The sequence below is a fragment of the Haliotis asinina genome, chromosome 6, assembly GCF_037392515.1.
Source record: "Haliotis asinina isolate JCU_RB_2024 chromosome 6, JCU_Hal_asi_v2, whole genome shotgun sequence".
In the NCBI taxonomy this organism is placed as follows: Eukaryota; Metazoa; Mollusca; class Gastropoda; order Lepetellida; family Haliotidae; genus Haliotis; species Haliotis asinina.
In genome coordinates, this window is record NC_090285.1 from 19,795,743 (window position 1) to 19,822,957 (window position 27,215).

The 27,215-nt window shown below is 39.4% G+C and overlaps 2 protein-coding genes across 2 annotated transcripts; both read left to right on the forward strand.

Moving 5' to 3' along the window:
* On the forward strand, window positions 1-13,848 carry LOC137286127 (neogenin-like). Its single transcript, XM_067817790.1, has 12 exons — window positions 1-134; window positions 1,624-1,666; window positions 3,314-3,495; window positions 5,305-5,482; window positions 7,114-7,287; window positions 7,959-8,090; window positions 9,707-9,843; window positions 10,619-10,723; window positions 11,845-11,908; window positions 12,126-12,176; window positions 12,874-12,957; window positions 13,706-13,848. Exons 1-12 carry the CDS (start codon window positions 78-80, stop codon window positions 13,753-13,755), a joined length of 1,257 nt encoding a protein of 418 aa, XP_067673891.1. The 5' UTR covers window positions 1-77; the 3' UTR covers window positions 13,756-13,848.
* A 2,190-nt stretch (window positions 13,849-16,038) lies between these two features.
* LOC137287734 (fibronectin type III domain-containing protein 2-like) lies at window positions 16,039-26,983 on the forward strand. Its single transcript, XM_067820121.1, has 7 exons — window positions 16,039-16,101; window positions 21,421-21,580; window positions 23,146-23,319; window positions 23,651-23,782; window positions 24,175-24,311; window positions 25,003-25,107; window positions 26,924-26,983. Exons 1-7 carry the CDS (start codon window positions 16,039-16,041, stop codon window positions 26,981-26,983), a joined length of 831 nt encoding a protein of 276 aa, XP_067676222.1.
* The last annotated feature ends 232 nt before the right edge of the window (window positions 26,984-27,215 follow it).

Genomic DNA, 27,215 nt, shown 5'->3' on the forward strand with positions numbered 1-27,215 from the left:
TCAATCACTTTACACCTCCTCTCCTGTCAACCCTCGAATTCACATTTGACCTTAGTATCGGGTAGAATTCACTCGAAATGGATATCAGATGGGGTTTTATGTTTACTTCTCTAAGCGTCGCAGCGTTACTTGCGGTGAGTGTTCAGAATGATTTAATGTACAGTTTCTCTTCCATTGTAGTCCTGAAGATCGTAAAGCTTCTGCTTCATGGGCCATGAGTCACTCACTTGTCGGTGGCCCTGTAGGTTCTCAGAAATCAATGATCATGAGTTCGAATCTCCGAATTTGTATCCCGGTTTAACACAATTCCAGATATAAGGTTTAGGTAAAGTGGTGAAGGTCAAAATGCCTTAGACATGTACCACTTTGAGCATTTCTGACACATCAGTCTGATATAACTGAACAGTTGAACTTTTCATTTGACTACTTCTCAACGCCTTTCTATCATAATATTATTAGTCCCATAACGCCAGTGACTCTGACTGAAGTTTATGGATTATCGATCATTAAATGTCCATTGTTAACACTTCCAGACTGCTACGGTATGGCAGAAGTTCTGCTTTACAGCGCCAGGCAAAACTGTTTGATGCCATATGTATAGCGGTGGCTGATACATTATAGAATCTCACCCAGGGGCGCAGCTACCATTATTTAAAAAAAGCGGGGGATTACACATGGTCGTTGCTAATAAGATTGGGCAAGCCCCCAATACTATGTGGATGTAAAGCTTTGCAAAATATCGGGAATACTCGAAGAAACTGCTTGCTACGCGCCTGTCACCCTCGTGTCTACTGATGTCAGTTACATCAACACGAATATATAAAGTGACAAATCTCCGAGACTTCCAAGGTATAGGTTTGCCGTTATCAACGAGTGTTGATATAATTGATATCAGTAGACGCGAGGGTGAGATTCTATATATCATTCAAAACCATTCTTCATTAGTGTTAACTGAACATCTCAGAACACGGTACTGATATTAGCCTTGCAGTGCAGCGATGCCCCATCGTTGTGACGTCATGAAGTTCATGCCACCTTAGGGCATTGTACAGAATCTACTATCACAATAATATCTCCTTTGATGATCTCACACTCCCTATGGAACGCAGATTTGGGTGATAAAAATAGATCTTCTCATTTTAAGTGAACCCCTTAAGTTGATAAACAGAAATATACTGAAATTGATGTGAAAATCAAACCAAGTAGACATTTTGAGTTTAGTAGAATGATTTCTTATACTGGATGTTTTGAAACCCGATTGAACATGAAACTCGGCTGTTTCAAATTCTCAAACTCAGAGTTTGGGTATGCTCTGTCTTCATATTGTTTTCCAGTCAAATGTAATTTTACAGCCAAATGAAATATAACACGTATTACAATCATTAATGGTCATCAAATTTCTGCTTATTCATGTCTACTTGGCCTGCTCTCAGAAACGTAAACAACTACATGCACGCGCACACGAACGCGCACGCAAATGCTGAGAGATGCATACACAGGTACATACACCGTTGTCCTTATGTGCAGTAAACTTGAAAAAAAACCCCACTAAACCGCATGTTACCTCACCTCACCTGACTCTTGCCATAACACTACGTTGTAAACCATTAATATGTATTTCAGACATCAACGTCAGATACTACTACAACAGAAGAACCTGCTGATGGTATGTCATCGCTTTAGAAACGCTTTGAATAGGGATGTACTTCAAGGTTATGTCCTAAGCCATTGTTTATTTTGACTTTTAAAACATGTATGCATTTTCCTATAGTTGGTAGATTAACATCTAGCTTGCCTTTGCTTGAGTTTGTGTGTTGTGTCAAGATATGCTCAGTTTTTGTTCTTATAGCTATTTGAGATGTGATGGTCCGGACTAAGATATTGGCCTTCAGTAACCCATGCTTGTCGAAAGAGGAGCATTACGGGATCGGGTGATCACCCTCGCTGTCATCGGTTGCACAGATTAATGCTCGTGCTGTTGATCACTGGATTGTCTGGCCTAGACTCGAGTATTTACAGATTGTCCCCATATGGTTGGAATATTGCTTAATGCGGCGTAAAACTAAATGCACTCACTCGCTATTTGCGAGTGATTCATATCCACAAATCTGCTGAACAATCGAAATCATACATGAGACGCTGCTTCATTTGAGATAATAGGACCGCTCGGTATCTTTCACGTTATAGATTGACGGGCTTTGGATATTGTTCATCCATGTTATACCACTTGTGAGATTAAACTGTAAAAGAATACTCTGACATATATCCACGTCCTTGCAATATTTCCTAATTACATTTACCAGAAACACTTTTAAATACAATATCTCTACACCATCCGGTTGCAGAAAGACTGGAGTTGTCTTGTGGTTAAGGGCCGGGTTTGATTCTCCACATGAGTTCAATGTGTGAAGCCCTTCTACTGTCCCCCGCCGTGATATTGCTGGAACGTTGCTATAAAAGCGGCATCAAATCATGTTCACTCACCCTTTCTACCTATATAATAATGAACAGGCGTATGGCGAAATATCTCACGCACTGTTTCTGATAGCAATGTCTGATGTAGACAGCAGTACCTCTAGCACCTGTATCAATGTACTGGTCATCTTCTCGCAAACACCTGGTGTCATGAATACTTTGATAGCGTTCTTATGCATACGTGTATAATATCAGATCTCGCTCAAGGCCATATACTTTTAGTAAATTAATTGTACCTATGCAAAAGCATTGTCGCAGATACCTGTATGTACATGTATACCATTCGTTTGTTTGATCGGCATTATAGAAGGAAACACTCAACTTTATGAGACATGCTACAAGTGTATGGCTGATAACGAGGAAAGAATCTGCATAGAAACGTTTCTCTATGCAATGAAAACGAAGCTGTCATCCATAAAGTTATATGTTTCATTTTTTTGTCTTTTATTTTGTTCATCCTATACATTCTTATGATTGAATCTAACAATAGTAGGTTATTGTGACGAGTGGGTCAGGGTTCGCTGACTACTTCATAGTGGTTCATAATCACTTGCTCTGTCATGGTATCCCATACTTACAATCACTGGATTGTGTGGTCCAAACGAGATTGTTTAAAACCACATTACACAGATGTAAGCACTGCTGAAACAATTATCACTTATAATACAGTCAGAATTGTACAGTCAACTCCGCTTCCATCAGAGCTTTCTAACCGATGTGGAAAGGGTTTCTATTCTTATGATAATTTTATCATCCTTGTGTTCGCTTATCGTGCTTGAAATTGGATGCAAAACTCGATTCATAAACTTGGATGTAATCCACACTGGTTCATTTTCAGTCCCAGGTAAAGTGAACAATTTGAAGACAACAGAGATAACATCTACGTCTATTGGACTGTCATGGTCGGCCTCATCAAGCGATGTTCCCTTCACCCAATACGTCATCTTCACAAGCAGGGGAGGCAACTGTGAACAAGCTGTCTACATCGTTTGTCCTCCCGGCGATGCGATCTATGCAGGTGTACGTAAGGATTATTGTCACACATTTTCTCAGACACGTAATGACATTTCGGAACAGGGCCGATTGGGTAGCCTAGTGATTAAAGCGTTCGCTCCTCACACCCATGACCTGTTTCGATTCCCCACAAAGGTACAATTTGTGAAGCCTCTTTCCGATGTCCCCTGCCGTGACGCTGCTGGTCTATTGCTAAAAGCGGCGTAAAACCAACCTCATAGTGTATTCGTTTCCTTTACTGACCAAGAGTCCGTAAAATAAGAAGTAATACAAAGTAATAACAAAACGATTTTAAAATATCGCTGGACAACTGTCTACCGATATCTATATGTATAGAACGATAAACATGAAAGCTGACAGTAATCCGTATAAACCAATACATATTTATACTCTCTACAACAATTTACAGTGTGAACATGAGCATCATATAACATAATTATCTCAGTCTTTGGTCGCAAATAGAAGTGCTGCTGTGAGTTATTACATTTTGTCAATATGGGGTACACTCCATTTATAGCGGACTCGCTTATAACGAACTAACGGATATGAAGAATTCTTCTTTCTGGTCTCGTCCACTTACTGTTTGTTGTAATTTAAATGCAAATAGCGACATGCATTTATCCCGAAGTAAACTTCATTGTAACCGTAGTGTACTTGACTTTGTTTTGTCTTACGTCCTAAGGGATATGGTGAATTCGTTTTTTTCTGGTCTCGTCCACTTACTTCATTTGTAAATCTAAATGCAAATAACGACATACACTTATCCCGAACTACACTTCGTTATAACCGTAGTGTACTAGACATTGCTTTGTCTTACGTCCTAAAAGCCATGCGGATCTCTACCTTGGCATACACAGACATAACCCGTTAAGATGCGGGTTGGAATTGGTCCTCAGTCACACATACTTGCAAATTCTCCTTCTAACGGGATCGGGTTGTCCGGTTCGCTGATTTGGTTGACAAATGTCATCAAATGCCAAATGTGTAGAACGATGCGAATGATGTTGATGACTGGATTGTGTGGTCCAGACTCGATTATTTACAGACCGCCGCCTTATAGCTGTAATCTTGTTAAGTACATCGTATTATTAAGCCCGCTCATTAACTTGGTCACTCGGACTCATTTTGTTTGAAAATTTACCGTCAGGAAAGATTACAGTAAAGTTGCAATTATACGGTCGTAACGGTCTCCCTATATATTAAGGGACCAGCAACTTGACATATGACGACTGTGTTCAACGAACAGTTGTTCCAATAACTGGGTGTCTTCTGTAGACGGATTGTATGCCTAGATAGGAAAACGATCAGGAAAATAAAATATGTATTTTTCTGGTCTATCTGAGGTTATGTCTTATGACAATAATAACACGAGTCCATGGATGACAACTTCGTTTTATTGTCTAACACGAAGAAGGGGCAAGAAATAGCCCAGAAACGTAGTGTCATCCATATACTCGTCTTTTTATCAATGCTTAATGTTCAGTTCCAAAATGAGTGAGTGGGTTTAGTTTTACGTCGCAGTCGGCAATATTCCAGCTATATGGCCGCGGTCAGTAAATAAACGAGTCTGGACCAGACAATCCAGTGATCAACAACATGAGCATCGATCTGCACAATTGGGATGACATGTGTCACCCACGTCAGTGAGCCTGACCACCCGATCCCGTTAGTCACATCTTACGACAAGCATAGTCACCTTTTATGGCAAGAATGGGTTACTGAAGGCCCATTCTACACCGGGGCCTTCACGAGTCTCTGTTCCAAAATATGTAATGCTTGCATCTTGAAGTTTAACATTTGTTTTGTTGTTTCCAGGCTCACTGCCAAAACGTAATTGCAGGCCCGACTCTGACGTATGATGAATGCCATGGCAACATGACCTTCAACGTCACTAACCTACAGTCCAACACTGACTACGTTGTCACTGTCGCTGCTGCCGCCAATTTCACAGTAGGGGAAAACTCTACAGTCACAGATAAGACAGCTATTGGAAGTACGTACACAGTGGTGGTTCTGTGCAACAATCCTGCAGATATGTTTGCAACGTCTTTCAGTGACATTTACAGGCTGGTATGATGACGAGGAACAATATTTATGAGTAGACATCTTCTTTATTGCAGGTGTAGATCCTAACACCGTTATCAAACAAATGATGATGATGATGATGATGATGATGATGATGATGATGGGTAGTTTTGTTTTTAAATGGTATCACTAATGGCCTTCAGGAAACTCTTACAGTTTTACACACACTACAACGGTTGTTTCTTGTTTTAATAGTTGAAAATGGTGACTTTAAAAAAGTTCTTTTCGTCTCAAAGCAGAATTTTATTTCAACCTTTCTTTTGGAAATTTGGTTTATTTTGGCATGGTCGAAAATAGGAAAATTTAATTCTTCCGAAAAAAATGCATGTCGGCTAAATGTGAATGTCACATGAGAAACTGTTTTCGTGATATGCAAAAATCTGTGTGATGAAGCTTTGTTGTAAACTAATGCTTTCTAACATATATTTGATATTTATTAGTAATTCAGAAAGTTATGAGGGTAACGACTATTTTGACTTGTAGTGTATGTCTGAAATATTGCTGAGTTCAGCGTTAAACAACACACCAAGCAATCAAGGCTTAAGAGCGCTTTTCAAAGTCTCCAGATGGGTTCCGAATATGTTATTGTTGCCACAAAGGTCACAAATAGTAATGAAATTATGTTCGCTAATTCTTACAGAGCATTACGGCGAATGGACAGATCTTTGATGTTGCTAAGAAGAGGCAACATAGTGTAATGTGACCTCTTTATGATGAATAGAAACATTTTTTATGGATCAACAAGCTCTTCATTGCAGTGAAGAAGTTTTCTATCCATAGAAACGTGTTCCGTTTCAATGTCATATTGCAGTTCAATTTCAAAATGGTTAGCAGAGGTTATATTTCTTACGTGGTTAAAACAATTTTATAATTATTTTTGTCTGTTTGTCTGTCGAGGTACTGTTTTACAAACGGTTTACTTTAAGCATTTTAATTTTAAACTTCCTTTGGCTTAAAGTCTGGCAACCTGAACTCAACAAAATTGCTAACTCAGCTTGAAAAATCATTTGCACAGATTCAGTAACATCTATCGACCAACAACAAATCGTCAAAAAGTGGGGAAAATTGTAAATGACAGCTATATTCTGTTTGAAGATTTGGATTTTGAACAAACAGGTTCCATCTTTTTATTGGATCTGCCTGTATTCGGTTAATGTTCACGTTCATTCATTTATCATCGTACCTTCATGTAAACCATTTTACACTCTGCTATTTATTTTAACTCATCATTACATTAAGCCATACCTCACCCTCCTAGTGCTCTCACCTATTTGTCTTGTTGCTTGTTTAAATGTGGTTGGTTGTGATTCCATGTTTTGTAACCAAAGTTTCAATCGGGATTATGTTATTTTACCTTATTAATTTTAAAGTATTATTTTATTTGATCTTATGTGATAATACCATAAGACACGTCGTAATGTTATCAACTACTAAAATAATCAGATCTGAAAATGAACGATTCCTAGAATTATATGCATCCAGATATTGCTGGCATTTCCTCTTGTATATCTCACAGCAACATTATGTCTTGCCAAACAGTTCCAGCAGAGCCGAAAAACCTTCGCGGAACAGTCCAGAACCAGTCCGCCATTTTGGTTGAATGGGATGTCCCCTCACACAACCCTGGGCCAATGTGGTATAATGTCACTATTCTAAGAGAGCTAGACAGGACGTCTAGCAACTTTATTTGGAATGGTTATTACTACGTTGAAGGTTAGAACTAGTATTTTCCGGTTGATCACTTTGTATTGCTTTAGGTACATGCAACGTTAACGGCCTTGAAGTCTGTAGTGAGTGATTGCATTTAGTTTGAAGCCGCACCCAGAATTATTACAGCTATAAATTACGGTCTGTAAATAATCGAGTCTGGACCAGACAATCCAGTGATCAACAACATGAGCATCGATCTGCTGCGCAACTTGGAACCAATGACTTGTTAGTCGCCTAGCTATGTGATACAAAGCTTGTGAAGAATCCTTGGCAAACAGCAAAGGAACAGTTGTCTTTTCGTGTGATCACTTATTTTGTCCCATCAGTATTTGCAGTCTCTGCAAGTGTCAGGAATATTGTGGAACACTGAAAATTTGTCGTGTTTTTATTTGGTAGCCTGAAGTTACATTTTGATTAAAAAAATGACATGAAATGAAAAAGCAACAAAACGGTGTGTGCCTTACTCGCCTCCAGTTTGGAGTGCCAATTATCCAAGAAGTTATCATTGAAGTCTTTTATTTCAATAAGAATTGTTTGGTCGTTTGTTCATCTGACGAGTGATGGGGCATATATTTCCTACCAAGACGGCGCTATCTGTTTCCGAACGTTTCCTACGTTTGTCAGTACAACACCTTCAACAAGTTCAAACTCTATTGTTCCATTTTGTGATCTAGGTCAGAACAGCAGTTCCGTCGAGGTGACAGGCTTGATGAGCTCCTGGAGGTACATGTTCGCCATTACAGCCAGCACCAAAGCTGGAACCTCCCACATGGCAACATCCAAACCTGTCAGAACCCTTCCCTCTGGTAAGTAAGATAATCTAAAGAATGGAAATAACTTTATATTAACGTAAAGCCAAAAACGAATGTGAATATATTGGAATTGTTCCGCATGACAGATAACATGCGTCTCTCCGTCTATGGGGGCAGTGGGGTAGTGGTAAAGTGTCCACTCGTTATGCCGAAGACTCGAGTTCCCCACATGAGTGCAATGTGTGAAAGCATTCCCGGTGTCCTTCGCCGTGATGTTGCTTGGTGTTTGCCAAAAGCGGCGTAAAATATTCACTCACTCCTTACCTCTACGCTTGCAAATATTCATCCTCTGATATGATAATGAACAGGCGTATGGCACAACATTATAAATGCACACTTTAGTGAAGGTATTATTTGCAAATATTCTTCAACCATAGCGCTATGGCTTGAGTCTATGTAAAGGTATGGGAGTTACGGTCACCTTAACGCTATGATCGCTTTGTACAACGGCACCCTGAACGTGGGTACAATGCAGACAAACCAACGATCATAATACCAACAAATCTACATTTGAGCCACACTTCACCCGATCCAAGGATTCTTAAGGATGCATCTCCTCTGCTACATCACAGTACTTGTTACGTGTGCACTTAGGATCCAGCGAACTTAAGTCGCGAGGGTTGAAGCCCATCTCTGGATGGGTGTGAAAACCTTCGAGTCAGCTTTGTGTGCATACTATGTCAGTGTCATCTCAACCCCTACTGTACAGTACAAGAACCTGTGAATCCGTTGGTAGATGACCAGATGGTGGCCACATGAATTCCTGCAAACACCTAGTTGCGGTACAGCAACGTGCAACAAAGTGTCCTAGTTCACCCAGCTGTGAATAAGGTACTTCGCAAGGGTGGGAAAGCCACATGAATTTGGTGCTCCTAATGACTGCATGAGCTGTATGATCCCCAGGGACTTGAGATTGAAAATTGAGACTGAAAATACGTTGTGCCGTTGTGACTGATTTCCAGTGATAGAGGGAAAAACAAAGCGCCTTTGAGCAACTGAGCTGTATGTATGTATGTATGTATGTATGTATGTATGTGTGTGTGTGTGTGTGTGTGTGTGTGCGCGTGTGTGTGTGCGTGTGTGTGTGCGTGTTTGTGTGTGTGTGTGTGTATGGGATCATGTATGCACGTACGCACGCACGTATGTACGTGCATCCATTCATGCATGTATATTAGAAAAGCATCAAATCCTTTTCCACATTCTCAAGTAGCTTATCGTCATGTGAGGTGTGTACATTTGTCATCCCTTGTGTCCGCGAAATATACATAAACGATATGAAACGCCTTAGTATAGTTCCTTATCCGTGTCTGGAGCGTCAGATGAAATGCATCATCATCTGAACCCCAGATTTGGTGAGACTGAGGGGTAGCCCTGTAGTTAAAGCATTCGCTCGTCACGCCAAACACCTGGATTCTATTCCCATGTGTGTATATGTGCGACGACCAGATCTGATGTGCCCCACCGTAATGTTGCTTATGATTCGGTGTAAAATCGAATATCAATTATTTACCGATACCGATTGCCGATTGTTTGGGTGTAGACTAATTGACAAGTGTTGAACTCGATGGAATGGTTGGCTGAAAATACTTGTCATTGCTTTATTTCTGCAGTTCCAGGTGAAGTACAGAATATCCGTGTAAAGTATGACCACGATCAATACCTGGCCGTCAGACTTACCTGGGAATGTCCTCCCGAGAAGATGAGGAATGGGCGCATCACAAGCTACACAATCTCCTATACAGGCAATGTAGGTCAAATAGCGTGGTCAGCGTGTAATTTTTAAAAAATCATCGATTCATTTGTGTCTTACAGTCAACCTAAACTTCATTTCAGCAATCATTTCTGGCGTATAGATTCGCACACACCTAGATATTTTATTTACTTTTATTTATTTTATTATAATATTTATTTATTTGTTGCGGAGTTCAGTGAACGTTTCCTCGCTGCTAACTGGAAAACTCAATACAGACATAAATAATACATGCATTAGTAAACGCTTTTTCAAAGTGAAATTTCAACGATTGAGCCAAATTTCTTCACTGGCTAAAAAAATAAATTAAAATTTAGATAATATAAATAAAAGCACAAAACAGTTATTATCATTGGTGTTAGGCCACATGAGTGATACATGATAAGTAATTTTACGTACATGACCCTATATCAACCATAATATGTTTGTATGCATTTTGATTGTACAAGGACTTGAGTAAGACTCTCGTGGAATTGCGTCAAGGTTCACTGAGCTGGGTACTATGTGTCCCAGTCCATCCAGCTGTGAATTTGGGCACCTCGTTAGAATGGGAGAGCCACGATATACCCGGTGTGCCTAGTGGCACCAAGCTTTATTACTCCCCAGGGAGCTGAAATTGATAATACGATGTGACGATGAGATTAACATCTAACGATCGAGGGAATCAAATGCCTTGAGAAAACACTAGGTGCATGGATATATGCGCTATTTAAGTATCCTATCCTGCCCTTCATTCCTGAAATGGTGATGTAGATGTTAAAATATTCTGCAGATATCCATGACGTTGACGGCAGGAAGCTTCTACCCAGAGGATCCGTGTACCGACCCACATGCGGTTTATCTCCCCGTCATCCCTGATGGGAAGTACATTGTTGAGGTACGTATGACACAAGGCTAAAGAGTTATTTCGTTGCGTTAAATTGGCCACATGGGGTTATAAATGCATGTTTTTTACAATAAAAACAGGTCGTGTCTTATTCTGGTTCATAAAAGAATTGCCTAATGTATGAGACGTAGAAGACCAATCGATATATTTGTGAAGCGAGATCCACGAAAAAAACCCAATACAAATTAAAGGTTGAAATGTCAGGATTCAAATGTTTTTGAAAAAAATAAGAAGACCAGAAACGAAGCAAGGCATTTAAAACTAACTTCCAAAACATAATCTTTTGCTTTCTTTCTGTTAAGAGAACATAAATTTCATTTGAACATGCCACAGAATACGGATTGTCCATATTTCTTGTTTATAATATCATTAGTACATATAATTACAATGAAAGGTTTTCAAATGTTTAGGTCGATGCAATATTGAGGACAGTGAAAGGCAATCATGTTATATGGTGGATATATGTCCAAATTGTCAATACCTTACACGGCACATCATAAATCCATCATCAACGGGCATCAGCCATAGGCTAAGTGAGGTGACTGTAGCACAATGCAGCAATGAAGCTACGTAAACATGTGGCTCAAACGTAGAATCTTTCAAGATGATTAAACAAAGTATTTGGAAGATAGCAAGGTATCTAAAACCTGTAACGTAGAACCTTTCAAGATGATTAAACAAAGTATTTGGATGATAGCAAGGTATCTAAAACCTGTAACGTAGAACCTGTCGAGATGATTGAACGAAGTATTTGGATGATAGTAATGTCTCTAAAACTGACTAGCATAAAATATCTTTGGAACGAGCTTGAGATGCAGAACAGACGATGTACTTGCCCTCATACAATAAATACACAACACAAAATGAGTCTTGCCATGTGTATGCAGTTCTCTTTGTCTTCAGGGCCGGTTGGGGAGGCCTAGTGGTTAAAGCGATCGCTCGTCACGCAGACGACCCAGGTTCGAACCCCGATATGGGTACACTGTGTACAGCCCATTTCTGGTGTCCCCCGACTTGATGTTGTTGGGGTATTGCTAAGATCAGCGTAAAACCAAACTCACTCATTTTAACCTGGTTTGTGTCTTCATGACTCTGTTTTCTGGTTTGTACAGATATCGGCGAACGCTGAATTCCAAGGAAACAAATCATTAATCATTTTTGTAGCTGACCGTGATAGTGAGTGCTATTCGTTACAACATTAAATGGATTGTAATACATCTCCCATTTTTACCTCAGTCTATGGTTCTTACGGTTAATCATAAAACTGTAGTAACAACTGGATGCTTTTTGTCTAGTTTATAAACATGAATGGTGTCATATGCGAGAAGATCGTATAACACGAGCTGTTATCATCCACCCAACAGAGTGATGAATCAATGTGTTTTGTTTTCAGAAATGTCCTTTAAATTACCATCGTTTACTAACACAACTGTGTCGACATCAGGTAAGCTGTAGTAACATATACTAACGCAGTTACGGAATGCGAAAGTAATTTATGTTTGTTTAAACTGTTAAACATTGATCTGTATATGCAATTATTTAACAAGGCTGTATTCAAGCATTCATAGTTTATTGTCCAATGCGCGTCTGCAGAAATGGAGGCTACCATTTTCACGTCCCCAACCCCGTATTTAACACCCTGTCTACATCCAGCCACAAACATACCCTTTGGTCTAAGGGAGATAACTCCCTACTGTAAATAGTCAAGTATTGATGACAAAAACCCGAGACTGATGTTATGAGCAAGTCACCCAAGTCCATAATTTATGAAAAACAATCAGCTTTTACCACAAACATAGGCTACTGGAAACTCTTGTAACCAGATATAGGAGGCGGTGGGGTAGCGTAGTGGTTAATGCGTTCGCTTGTCACCCCGAAAGACCCGATTCAATTCCCTACTGGGTTACAATGTGTGAAGCCCATTTCTGGTACTTCCCGTCATGGTATTACTGGAATATTGCTGAAAGCGGCATAAAACTAAACTCCCTCACTCTAACCAGATATGATATCCTGAAGTGAAAATGTACACATGACGTATTTTCTTTCATCGATGTTTCTAAAATTCATGTGTCAAAAACTCTATAATGATGAATTTAGATATTTCCATAGACAACACCTTAACCTAATTTTCTACATTTCAGATTCCCGCAGCCTTGTCATTGCATCCGCCACATGTGGCTCCGTAATAGTCATCCTCTTTGTCGCCATCATTGCTCTTTATCTAAGTGAGTACTTTGTCATGTGCAAATCAATACTGGCCTGAAATACTTTGCATGCTGTATGGTCTTGTGAGCTTATCATTTACCCTTTGATCATGAGTGAGTAGACAGCTGGTCGTACGTGACTATCTGACCGCCTAAGTGAAACAGTTAATCTGGGTCTATTGAAGCAATCATTGATACTGAATAATTCTCCTATCCTTATTGCTCTTTGATGGTCGATGTACCTTTGCTTAATGGAGGTTGTGGGTAGCCTTATGGTTCAAGGCTTGGCTTGTCACGCCAAAGACAGAGGATCGATACCGTACATGGTATAGTGTCTATTTCCCTATTTCTAATTCCCCTCTATCCCGCCTCCATTTCCGCGAAATTTCTGAAAAGCGGCGTTTAAACTATACTCGCTCTAAGTACCTTTAAGGATATTTGAGTGAATGAGAGAGTGAAAATGGTTTTACGCTGGCTTATACCAGCAATAAAATGACGGACGCCAAATACAAAATAGACCGAAGCCTTAGACAATCCTGCGCCATTGCGCTGAAATACCAGGAAGTGAAATTGTAAGTTAAAAGGGGAAGATGCCAGTTGAAAATGCATGCATAACAGTGGCAGCAGTTAATTCAGAATGATTAATTCAGGATTTTAGAATATGGAGAAATTAATTTAAGAGACACAATGTAACAAATGTAACAACAATTTTGTCAAAAATGCTTTCACCGAAAACAAATAACATGAAAGGTCATTTTATCACTTTCAGCAAGAACAAGAGGTTTCACGTCAGGAGACAAACGGTATTTGGTGGGCTGATCACAAACATGGCTGTGCTTAGGACAAAGCAGAACGCAATATCTATCTCACTGTACAAGAAACAACATCACAATAAAGTTATCTTGGAATATTGCTTTGGAATTTATTAAGTTAACTGACACTGCGCATCTATCTTTCACCGTCTCCACAATTATGAATATGAATATTACTGCGATCGTTTTATTGAAACACTCGAGTATATACTATCCAAAAAAGAAAGGCATAGACAATTGTATATTAAACACCTATTAAATACCTATTGTGTTGAAACAATCGTCACAATATGTAACAAAAGTGTTGATAATATCATTTACACAATTACACAAGTAAAAAATCGATTTGACCTGAAAATGTTGATTTTAATTAGATTTCTTATAAGGATTAGAAAGGCATCGCCATAAAGCAAAAGAAACCACCTTCCAGTTGAAATTGTGCAGCAAAGAGCATTCACTGTCCGGCAATAAAAGTCCATTTTACTTCCAGAAAATGGCATTCATTTCGAAGGAGTTTAAAGGTCAAACCAGTACGTTACGTCTTGACTCTGCGACACGGAACATCGCCAATGAAAGAATGCATACTGGAGATTAACAATATTCTGTTGCCAGCCGTCTGAATGATAGTCTGAGCAAGCTATCATTCCTTGTGGCTCGCTGCAACCAAACAGGTATAACACATGACCGTCCCCGTACAGTCAGACCTCGATACATCCGGGTACTACAGTTGCGTGATCGTATTGCCACGGGTGAGGACATAGCAGCCAGGGCGCCTGGACTTCCGGTCAAACGGTACGGAACAGTTTGAGAGAGATCGGTCTGACAGCCGGGTAACCCTACGTCTGGGTCGTGTTAGGTCGTCACCATCGCGCTCAACGTCTCCGTTCTGTAAGAGTATCCACTAAGCTGTGTAGACATTACCTTCTTATAAATTGGTGTAAATGTCATGCACTAATGTGAATTTGTGGACAAGTTATACATGTTTGAAAATACAAAACTTTCGCAACAGATTTCTCGTCTACGCATTTCTTCTTTGGGATGTTACATATGCTGGGGAATACGGGAACACTACTTCATAGCAGTGTTTCTTTATTTATCCTCAGTTTTCCTCCCATATTGCTATTCAAATCTGATGAAAGCTGGAAAATATTACAGGAACTCATGAATTTCCCTGTGTTCCTTTTTCTGTTTCCCTAAGTATATCTCAAATCCGACTGCCAGGAGTGACGCCCGATTTCATGATATATTGAAACCTCACATTTGGATCTTTGGAGCTGTTGCGCCTTGATAAGCTTGCTTGATGATCATTGTACACCATGACCGAGAAATGCATGAAAGCTGACATACGAAATGTGTAACTTCCCTAACGCCAACATTTTCATGGCATATGAGGTCTTCCGTCAAGAAACAGACTCCCACTGGGTACAAGCCACTTCAGCCTTGAAACTCAAACTAACAAGACCATACGCGGTCATGCAATGCATTACATTTCCATTTCAGTACATACATGATCTTGACATTCACAATCGAAGTGTTATTTACGAAGTGGCACACAATCGTATATCTGTCCAAATGATTCACACTTTTCATTACAAATGATATGAATTGGACAAAAAGAAACTGGTTTTGGTGTCGAATATGCCTGTAATATTGATCTAGCAAGTTGGATGTGTAAATCAAAACAATACATTTGATAACATCGCATCTTTACTTGATCAGAGTAGAATGAAGATGTCTTACTGATGTTTTTGTTACCTTGCTCAAACAAAATGTGAGCTACGTTCAATCAGATATCGCAGTTTAGTTAAAATAACCGTGTATTAAAAAATTACACGTTTACAACAGGTTGGCTGCAATCAAATGTTTGCATTTTAAAAATAAAAGGTCTCGGAAGGTTCAATTATGCATTTTAAAAATTATTTCACATATTTAAAAGAAGATAAAAATAACTGATAATAATCATGTCTTATACGCAAGAAGTTTATGTTCTAAAATTTACAATTGGGGAAAATAAATCAATAAATTTTACTTTTTTGTAATCTGCTTCTTGTTATAAAAAATGATCAGCAATTCTTTCCTTATTTACATACCCACACCATGCGACAGTGGTAACGATAATGGTCAACAGTTGTGTAGCAACACCGCTACGAGCTGATAACGTGTCCCACATTTAGCTGTATATTGTACAATAGTACACCTAACATGATCAACGACGTTATAGATATGTAAATAAAACGCGCCTTGGCGTCACGTAAACAGACCCAGGTAATGTTCCCATCATTCTTTCACAATGCACACCTATTCGAGACTGGGCTTCATTTTCGCCTTGCTCAGTTTTGCGGTTGCACCTCAGGTGAGTAGACAGAACTGTTTACAGGTATGTTTCTTTGACCTTCGCGAGCTTCTGTGAATACTCGTATTACCATCAATCCACGTGGACAGTCTTACACGTCTCATTGTATGGCGTTCCATGTACCTTTCTCGAATAATGTAAGACAGTCACATGTAAGGCACCACGTGAGACGTTCGCCCTTCACGCCGTGCATTATCAGAAGTAATTCTGTTGTGTTTTGCGTGAATATTACTGATGGCTGCTTCAGACTCGTTCTCACATAATGGAAAATTAAATAAAGCGGTCATAAAATCATCTCAGTTTACTTATTGTAGAAAGCTAGTAACCGGGTTAACATACTTCAGTGAGTGAGTGAGTGAGTGAGTGAGTGAGTGAGTGAGTGAGTGAGTTAAGATCTATCGTTACACTGGCAATATTTCAGCCACATCCCGACTTTAACAAACTAGAACTTCATAATAAATGCAATTGAATTATATATTTAGCCGTAGTTCAAAGTAACACAAATACTAAGTTAATAAATATGGTAAGCATAGATTTACCTTGAATGTTTTGGGACTTACATACATAAAATATAGGTGCTCCAGCTACGAGACCAATATATCAACATATCCCAAAACCCACTGTGAGACACTCATAAACAAGTTTTAATGTACACATTTGCAATTTAAAACACGGTCTGTCACAATATATTTCATAATTATTAAAATGGGATATAACAATACTATTTACAATCTATAACGCTGACTGAAAGCCCAAATATAAAAAAATCCGAACACTTCATAATGCATGTGATATATTTATAGTTGCTGATACAGATACATTTCAATAATTAGTTACTTTTGAGAAAACCGCTCAGGTGAACTGATATATATTTCTGGTTTACTGTTTGAATCTGAGTCCACACTGTCAAACAAAATGTTATGGATGTTCAGCCTTTCGGGAGAAAAGAGTGAGTGAGTGAGTTTAGTTTTACGCCGCACTCAGCAATAATCCAGCTATATGGCAGAGGTCTGTAAATAATCGAGTCTGGACCAGACCATCCAGTGATCAACAGCATGAGCATCGATCTGCGTAATTGGGAACCGATGACATGTGTCAACCAAGTCAGCGAGCCTGACCCCCCGATCCCGTTAGACGCCTCTTACGACAAGCTGAGTCGCCTTTTATGGCAAACATGGGTTGCTGAAGGCCTATTCTACCCCGGGACCTTCACGGGTCGGAGAAAAGAGTATCAACTATACCTATTCAAAAATGTCACGAGCTACGACTCTGGATCACACAATCCACTTAGAATTAATCTTCAGTAGCCCATCCTTGTCGAAAGAAGCGACTGACGGGATCGGGTGGTCGATCAGGTTCGATGACTTGGCTGACATGATTATGCCATTGTATCCCAATGGCTTAGATCGATGTTTATGCTGTTGATCACCGGGTTGTCCGATCCAGATTCAATTATTTACAAACCGCCGGTACATACATACAGCTGAAATACTGCTGAGTGCGGCGTAAAACGTCACTCATTCACTCTAATTTACCTGTTCCAGTTTGATTTCACTTGTTCTGTTGTCTTCAAGGGTAAGCATCTGTTAATCTGTTAAATCTGTCTCCCCGAAAGGCAATCATGTTATGCGAAGATTTTCGGTGTGCTTTGAGGTTGCACGATTCAAATGAATATCAACGTCTTGACAAAATATCGCCATTCGTTATCAACACGTGCTATTCCGGAAGAAGACGAATCGCTTTTCTGAAAGTTACGGCAAGGGACGACTGTTGTCGAATGTTATTACCCATAGCACTGAGGTTATATGTGTAAGTGTGCAGATGGTATCTGTATAAGGTCATTTACATTTTCTTACTTCGAGGTTACAAGTGAATGAGAGCCAAACATATCGTCAGTTATGCACTCTTCAAATGAGGAACCCCCCCCAAAAAAAAACCCAACAACAACAAACCAAAAAACAAAACAAAACAAAACAAAAAACAAAAACAAAACAAAACAAAACAAAACAAAACAAAACAAAAAAAACAGAAACAAAAACGAAAAAAAACCCGAGAAATGCATCGGTGATTTCGACAGTAGGTAAAAAAACAATACAAATATACAAATATACTATTTCATTCCAAAACGATATATTGGAGTGAAAGCTAAAACGGCGCAATTTTAACTATTGTCCCTTGTTTTAGAAGCGTTTGAAGAATTAGAGTCGACGAAATGTCATCAAGAAAACGAGCAAAGTTTCACGTGTAAGTAAGCGGAAAAGCATGTGGTGTCGATGAAACAGGTCAGCGTTGTGTTTAATTTAGGCATTTGTTTTTGCCTGGTCAAGAGGGAATGATCATGGCACGAGTGTGTACTGCCAATCGGAAGTGGCAGTCTGCGGTTCATGAGAAAACCATATCTCGCAGTGAGTAGGGAAGAATTCCACAAGAGCGACTTATTCAGTATGTGCCTAGACGACACCGAAGAGTACTTGCTGCCATTATTGGCCAAACAAAAAAGAAATTACTATGACGCCATCTGATCGACGCAAGTAAGCGGAAATATAATACAACAGAAACTGATCTCGCATCAGCAAGAAACGGCATTTCACATTCACTAACGGAACTCCCGCGTTCATTTTTCACAGACACTGTCCTTCAAGTGAATGAGCAGAAGGGATGAGTGAGTGAGTGAGTGAGTGAGTTAAAACATAAAGTCTCACTGGCAGTAGTTCAGCCATATCGTGATTAAAACAAGCTGCAAATTCACCATACATACATGTAAGTAAAAATACCTGTCAAAAAGGACAGTAAAACCAGCTAGAATATCACAGTATTTTAGAAGTAAAACTCCCATCTATCTCTAACATTAGATTTCACATTCGGACAAGACAGTATAAAGCGGGCTATACATCGCCAACAACTAAAGGTAGATCACCATACTCGGGACCATGGGAACTTACAGTACATTTGCTTCCTGCATTGACCCTACCTGGATGTGCGCCATCCCTTACGTTTTTAGCAATTTAGACACATTTAGCCATACATTTAGAAATACACACGTGCTGTAACAATGGAAAGTTTCAATGTACTTTGAATGTTTTGGGACTTACGTACCCTCAGGAGGACAATAATGTTACAGTATTTAACCCCCTTCGAGGATACATACACTAACAACTAAGTTAATAATCTAAACTATACCAATCATTAAAATACATCTTTATACAGAATATATTGAAGCAGAAGGAAATAGCCATGAATCAGATCACAGGAAGAGTAGGGGCAGTAACTGCTGCCAGTGGTGGCCATGCAAAGTGCTAAAGGACTTTTGGACTCAAGGAAACCATAAAACAACAATGAAAGCTGTTGTTGGACGAACTCTTCTCTCTGTCCACAGGGGTGTGAATTTTCACATTTTTACAACTGAAATTACATGAAATAATTGCTCCTAAAACAACGCATTAAATTCGTCTAAATTGGCTTGTGCGTGTCTTTTTTTGAAGAGTATAGTATAATCTTGCATTGACATGCAAATTGTGAGAGGAGCGGTAGCAACGGTAGGGCATATCATTTTCGCACGTGCCTTGTGACACAACACATTTCCCATTTCGATCATCATTTCCGTAGTTTGGCGGAGAATTTTGGGTAGACAATCGAGAATGAGTGAGTGAGTTAAGATTCAAAGAGTCATTTGCAATATTTCAGAAATACAAAAACACACAAACAAACAAACAATAAAAACAACAAAAACAAAAACAAAAACGGTCAGTATAAAACGGGCTGGAAATCACCAGCAACTGAAGGTAGGTCACCAACCTAGGAACCATGGGAAGTTGAAACTAAACACCACATCATGTGGTATCCACCAGTGTAAAAAAAACCCAGTGGTATATGATTCAAAAGGATAATAATGTCAGTGTTCAGTCAAGAACCTTACACCTACAAAATATTATTAAGAGTGAAATGTAATTATCTGGCCTGCAATGTTCCGGTCATATCTGCAATATCTAATGCCCTCATATGCAATATAGACGAAAATAAGCCTGTGGTTGAAGCGTTTCCACATCAGTTCGAAGAGCCGGGTTCAATTCCCAGTATGTTCAATCTGTACTATGTGTAAAGCCCATATCTTGTGTCCCCGCCTTGATACTACTGGAGTATTCGTAACAGTATACCCCATCACTAAAACAAGATATCGATTTTCAGCTGTTAGGAGGTAACCAAATCCCAGGTAAAGTCAACGATGCAAAGACGACGTCGGTGACATCGTCAGCCATTGGTCTTTCATGGACGGCATCAACAAGTTACAACCCCTTCACGAACTATCTAATCTTTGTAATGGCAAGAGTACACAAGTCGACTTCATCAGTTGCTCTCCAAATATAGACATTTTTGTAAATGTAAGTTTATCCACTCCGTTTATCCGTTTTATCCAGGGTTTCACTCTCTGGGGCATAATTCTCTTCCCAAGATAAACTTGTACGTTTTTCGTTTAGCAAATCGCAAATGCTTGTCGTGAAAGGCGGCTAACGGGATCTGGTAACTTGTTTGACACATGTCATCGTAACCGAATGGGGTAGATCGATGCTCATGCTGTTGATCACTGGGTTGTCGGGTCCACAATTTATAAGCTGCCGCCATATGACTGCAATACTGCTGGGTGCGAAGTTGATCAACGACCGACCAGCCTTAAAAGTTAAACATATTTTTTAAATGTACATGACTGTGTATTTTTCTACTGAGTGTTGGCATTTGTTCTTAGAGACAAGACTCCATTCTCCATTTTAGTACAACGAGTAAAATGCTTATAGTTACAAGGAACTATGCATATTCAACCCGTATCTTATTATATGCTACAAACAAAATGGATGGGGAATTTGATAGTCATTAATAAACTAAAACGTGGTGAGGCCATTTATACTCTGAGGTAAATGTAACTTATGAGTGTAATGGGCACACCACATTTAAGCTTATTAATGACTATCAAATGTTACGGTGTTCCCATGCTTTTTGTTTGTAGTATATTTATGAAATTTGCTCTTTATTTCACAAACACACGTGAAGGTCCGGGTTAGTATTGATCTTCAGTAACCCATGCTTGTCGTAAAAGCCGACTGACGGGACTGGGAGGTCAGGCTCGCTGACTTGGTTGACTCATGTCAACGGTTCCCAGATGTGCAGATCGGTGATCATGTTCTTGATCACTGGATTGTCTGTTTCGACTCTGTGTAGCTAGGATAAACTCACCCATATCAGAAAAGATTTTTTCAGCTGTGATGTACACTTTCGAAAGATGAATCACTGACACGTTTTCACACCCACAGACCCATTGCTCCCTAGAATGCGGGTACATCATTTTCATATGACGAATGTAATGGAAACATGTTTTACAAAGTCAAGCCACTGACGTCATACACAGACTACGTTGTCGTCATCGCCGCTGCTTTTCGAGACACTATTGGGGAAAATGTCACACTCGCCGTGAAGACTGATATTGGAGGTACATGTAGTAAGTGAGTGAGTTTAGTTTTACGCCACACTCAGCAATATTCCAGCTATATGGCGGCAGTCTGTAAATTATCGAGTCTGGATCAGACAATCCAGTGAACAACAGCATGAGCATCGATCTGAGCAATTGGGAACCGATGACATGTGTCAACCAAGTCAGCGAGTCTGACCATCCGATCTCGTTAGTCGCCTCTTGCGACAAGCATCGGTGCCTTGTATGGCAAACATTGGTTGCTGAAGGCCCATTTTACCCGGATCTTCACGGGTCAGTGGTACATGTAACTACATAGACACATTTTATATAGTAACTATTCAATCTGAACAGGCAGAGGTTATGTTCAAATGTTGGTACTGTTCTGAGATTTAGGTATTGTATAGGTCCTTTTTTATTATACTTGTACAGCGGGTATTTGAGGAAAGAAGACTGGAAAGAAGTGGCACTTAAATATGACTGAATGATGTTGTTTTACTCAGCAAGTCAAGCTATAAACAAGAAGACATGGTTGTCAATATCCACGGCCACGGTGTTCTGTTCCTAACTGGTTCCTGTGTGTAACTCCACCACGACATTCATGTCCTGAAAACACATAACTCATTTGGCTTTGCCTATCTATGACGGTTACTATAACGATCTGCCCTCATTGCTGATACCATTCGCAAAGTCAAGAACCTCATGACAAGGACCTTAACTTGTTGATTTGGTTCATGTTTTTGAACTCCATCAAGGCATTCATGTCCTTTAAACACATAACAAATTTGATTTCCCTGTTTATGACGGTATCCAAGGAAATAGGTTCCCATCATCTCGGACGGACCAGACAATGATCAACAACAATGCTTGAACTATCACCGCTGTTGTAATGAGATCTACTGACCTAGTTAGGGAGTGTGACCACCTTACCCCTTATTTCAACAACTTTATTTTTGAATGACTTTAATTATATACTACCCACAACAATTATGGGAACACCTGGATTTTTAAATATAACAGGAAATGTGTTTTGTTCTAAAGGGTTTTAAAAAGAAATTTAACATAAGTATTGTGTCAACAATATATATTTGCCTTTAACAAAGAAAGAAGTGAACCCACATGTTGTGGTGAGTTCTTAGGAATATTTTCAGCAGTATTTTTATTCTGCTCTCGTCCTTCACCAATCTATCATCAGGAACCATCACTTGGAAATGTAAACGCAGATAGTGTTGCTTAATGCCAAGGGGTCGCGGAGAGTTCTGGATGGGTGATCAACAGTGTTTCTAGGACTTCAGTCCAGCCCCACAACGAAGCACTTGTGATACATGTGTAATCACCTTCAGCCGGTGAGGCTGTTCAAAATTGCCTCTGTTCATCCAGCAGAAAATGGGTACCCTATGGGATGTCATGTAACCATAACCTTCTATCGCCTAACAGACAGCTTGGGCTATACCGTGTGAGCACCATGGCGATGTTTACGAGTGTGAATATTTGCTCGTTATAAACATATTATTACTAAATATGCATATTAATATTATCATTAGTTATTTATCAAGGTCCTTTCTCACACTGCGCGTTGTCTTCAGTTCCAGGACCGCCAACCAACATCCGTTTTACTGCTGTGAACGAGTCAGCCGTCTTTGTTAAGTGGGACATTCCATCACACAATGCTGGACCCATGGCGTACAAAGTGACAGTTCTTCAGGCCAGGAATAGGACGTCCAGTCGCTTCATGGTCCATCATGAATATTTAGTTGAAGGTAAGAATCAATAAATAGTCTCCACAGAAGTGTTATTAAGGAACCGTGCAAAATTTATGGCTAGAAGGAGTGAGAATTGGGGAAAGCTGGGGAACAAAACTTTATACCAAAACGGAACTTTTCACATCCACGATATTTGGTCATGTTTTTCTGCAATTTAATGAATGATCCTCGTGCAATTCATGTGCATACGTTTTGCAGCTGGTTCCACTAAAAGTAATTAATCTCCGATGTAACCATACGCATGTAACTGACATGTAGTGAGTGCTTTAAGTGAATTCAAACTTATGATGACTAGCATAGATTGTGTTTTCATGTTCATTATCTGCAGGTTGGACAAGTAGTGAACTCCAAGTGCCATGCTTGTTGAGTTCCTGGAGGTACATGGTCACCATGACAGCTGGTACCATCGCTGGAAACTCACCACTGGCAAAATCAAAACCTGTCACAACGCTGCCAGTTAGTAGTTAGTATCATTAACAACCATAAGTAAAACAAAATGTATTTGGGCATTCTGAATCTGGTCGATGATAGATAAATGATATCGTAGATTATCTATATGTTCAGTTCATCCATGGCAATATTCAAATCTTTCACAACGCTGCCAAGTATCGCTGATAAACTACAAAATTTATTTGGTCAAAGATAAGAGGATAAGGTAATTGAGCAATATAACCAGCTCATAAAGCAGTTTTGTTAGGATCACGAGCGTGGTTCAATCTTCATACTCATATTATTCCAACATTCCGAGGGTCAACTGTAGCCTACAGCTAAGGATAGTTGAAGCTGGCTTAACATGATACTGAACATCTTCATATGTCAATGACGTTAACAAAGACTTGTTTACTTGTGTAGTCCCTAGTGCCGTGCAGAACATCCATGTGAAGTTTGTACCCAGTGAATACTTGGCAGTCCGACTCATCTGGGAATGTGCCCCCGAGAAGAAGAGGAATGGGCACATCACAAACTACACTGTCAAATACACAGGCAATGTAAGATTGTGACATGGAACACGCGTATTGTATAGCAACAAGACCTGGGCTTGTGTGACCGTGTTTCTAAGTATGAAAAAATATGTACGTGACACTAAGAGTACATTTAGATATGGAATAAATACTTATTTCTGTATTAACAATAACTATCACTTTTGTTGAAGAATATTGCTAATACGAGGATACATGATGTGAGACTCAAATATTTTTGCATCAACATTAACCATCACAAGATTCTAAACTGCTGAAGAATATTTCTCATACGACGGTACATAAACTCCCGTCACCAAGGGTGTATATATGCACAGAAACAGATGTCAGTCGTAAAAGTTGGCGAATTTGGGTATGATTAGATCGGAATTGTTTACTCTCACAAGAATTATCGGTTTCTTATTGTCATCTGACAAGCAAAAGACAAGTCGAATAGGTATGGAACGTTGTTTGTCACCAAAAGAATTAAATAACGTAAGGTCTCGCAGAGTGTCGGGAACATCTCACGAGACATGTAGACAATACACTCTATAGTTGTTCATAAAACTTGAAAATTGAGCGAGTCTTTCGTTGAGGTATTGCTATTCAGATAACAACATTGCCATGCTACGTATAAGGAAAGAGTGGTGGTAGCTGTATGTGCTATATCGACATGTGGAGGTTGCAACTGGGAGCTTGAAGGAAACTCTTCATCTTACAGGCATCTATGACGATGACGGTAGGAAGCTTCTACCCAGAGGATCCATGTACCCACCCACACACAGTGTATCTCCCCGTCCTCCCAGATGAGAAGACCAGAATCGAGGCATGTATAATTCTTTAATTGCACAAACAAAATATTCATGATAGTAAACATGTCCATGTATTCATGAAACACGTAATCACACTCTGCATACCTGTGTTATACAATGTGATTACAAAAACACAACTATGGGGTATTATTTTGCGTATGTGTAACAAACAGGAAATCATCGACACAAAACTGTGAAGCTCGCATTCAAATATAGAGCGTTAGTGGTTGGTTGGTTGGTTGGTTGTGCACGTCGCCATATTCCAGCTATATGGCGGTGGTCTATATCTAATCGAGTCTGGACCAGACAATCCGGTGATCAACAGCATGAGTATCGATCTTCACAACTGGAAGAGTGTTAGTGCAAGAAAATACCCTATCTTGATTATGTCCTGAGAAACAGATTCATTTGATGTCACTGAAATCCATTTGCCTAAATCGTATGAATGGATCACTGAAAAGCCATGATGACTCAGTGTGTTAACGAGCAGGGTAAGCATGCACAGATGTAGATATGAACTATGGCATAAATAGCACAAAATATACATTCTCACTAATGGTTGTCGTTACCGTAGAACAGTTTTACTCACATTGATCTCTTGCATATGCAGGTATGTCGTTATCGTAGAACACTTTCACTCACAATAATATCTTGCATATGCAGATATGTCGTTATCGTAGAACAGGTTTTACTCACACAGATCTCTTGCATATGCAGATATGTCGTTATCGTAGAACAGTTTTACTCACACAGATCTCTTGCATATGCAGATATGTCGTTATCGTAGAACAGTTTTACTCACAAGGATCTCTTGCATATGCAGATATGTCGTTACCGTAGAACAGTTTTACTCACAAGGATCTCTTGCATATGCAGATATGTCGTTATCGTAGAACAGTTTTACTCACACAGATCTCTTGCATATGCAGATATGTCGTTATCGTAGAACAGTTTTACTAACACAGATCTCTTGCATATGCAGATATGTCGTTATCGTAGAACACTTTCACTCACACTGATCTCTTGCATATGCAGGTATGTTGTTGTCGTAGATCAGTTTCACTCACAATAATCTCTTGCATGTGCAGATATGTCGTTATCGTAGAACAGTTTCACTCACACAGATCTCTTGCATATGCAGATATGTCGTTATCGTAGAACACTTTCACTCACAATGATCTCTTGCATATGCAGATATGTCGTTATCGTAGAACAGTTTTACTCACACTGATCTCTTGCATATGCAGGTATGTCGTTATCGTAGAACACTTTCACTCAGAATAATCTCTTGCATATGCAGATATGTCGTTATTGTAGAACAGTTTCACTCATGCTGATCTCTTGCATATGCAGGTATGTCTTTATCGTAGAACACTTTCACTCACAACAATCTCTTGCATATGCAAATATGTCGTTATCGTAGAACAGTTTCACTCACACTGATCTCTTGCATGTACAGATATGTCGTTATCGTAGAACACTTTCACTCACAATGATCTCTTGCATATGCAGATATGTCGTTATCGTAGAACAGTTTCACTTACACTGATCTCTTGCATATGCAGATATGTCGTTATCGTAGAACACTTTCACTCACAATGATCTCTTGCATATGCAGATATGTCTTTATCGTAGAACACTTTCACTCACAATGATCTCTTGCATATGCAGATATGTCGTTACCGTAGAACAGTTTCACTCATAATGATCTCTTGCATATGCAGATATGTCGTTATCGTAGAACAGTTTCACTCACAATGATCTCTTGCATATGCAGATATGTCTTTATCGTAGAACACTTTCACTCACAATGATCTCTTGCATATGCAGATATGGGCAAATGCTGAATTCAAGGGAGACGAAGCATCCATGGTATTTCTCGCAGATTGAGCACGTAAGTGAAAATTGTGAGTTTAACTGAATAATAATTCGTATGCTTTTGGGACGATGACTTGTATTCTCTATGAAAAAGTAAAAAAATATCAATTAAATGAGACCTTTCCAAATTAAATAGATTAATTTTTGGATCAAACTTGAATGGGACTGAACTAAAAAAACACTAGCATTTGTACTTTAATACTATACTGTAATCCCGAATGTAACATTTGACCTGTTTTCCCAC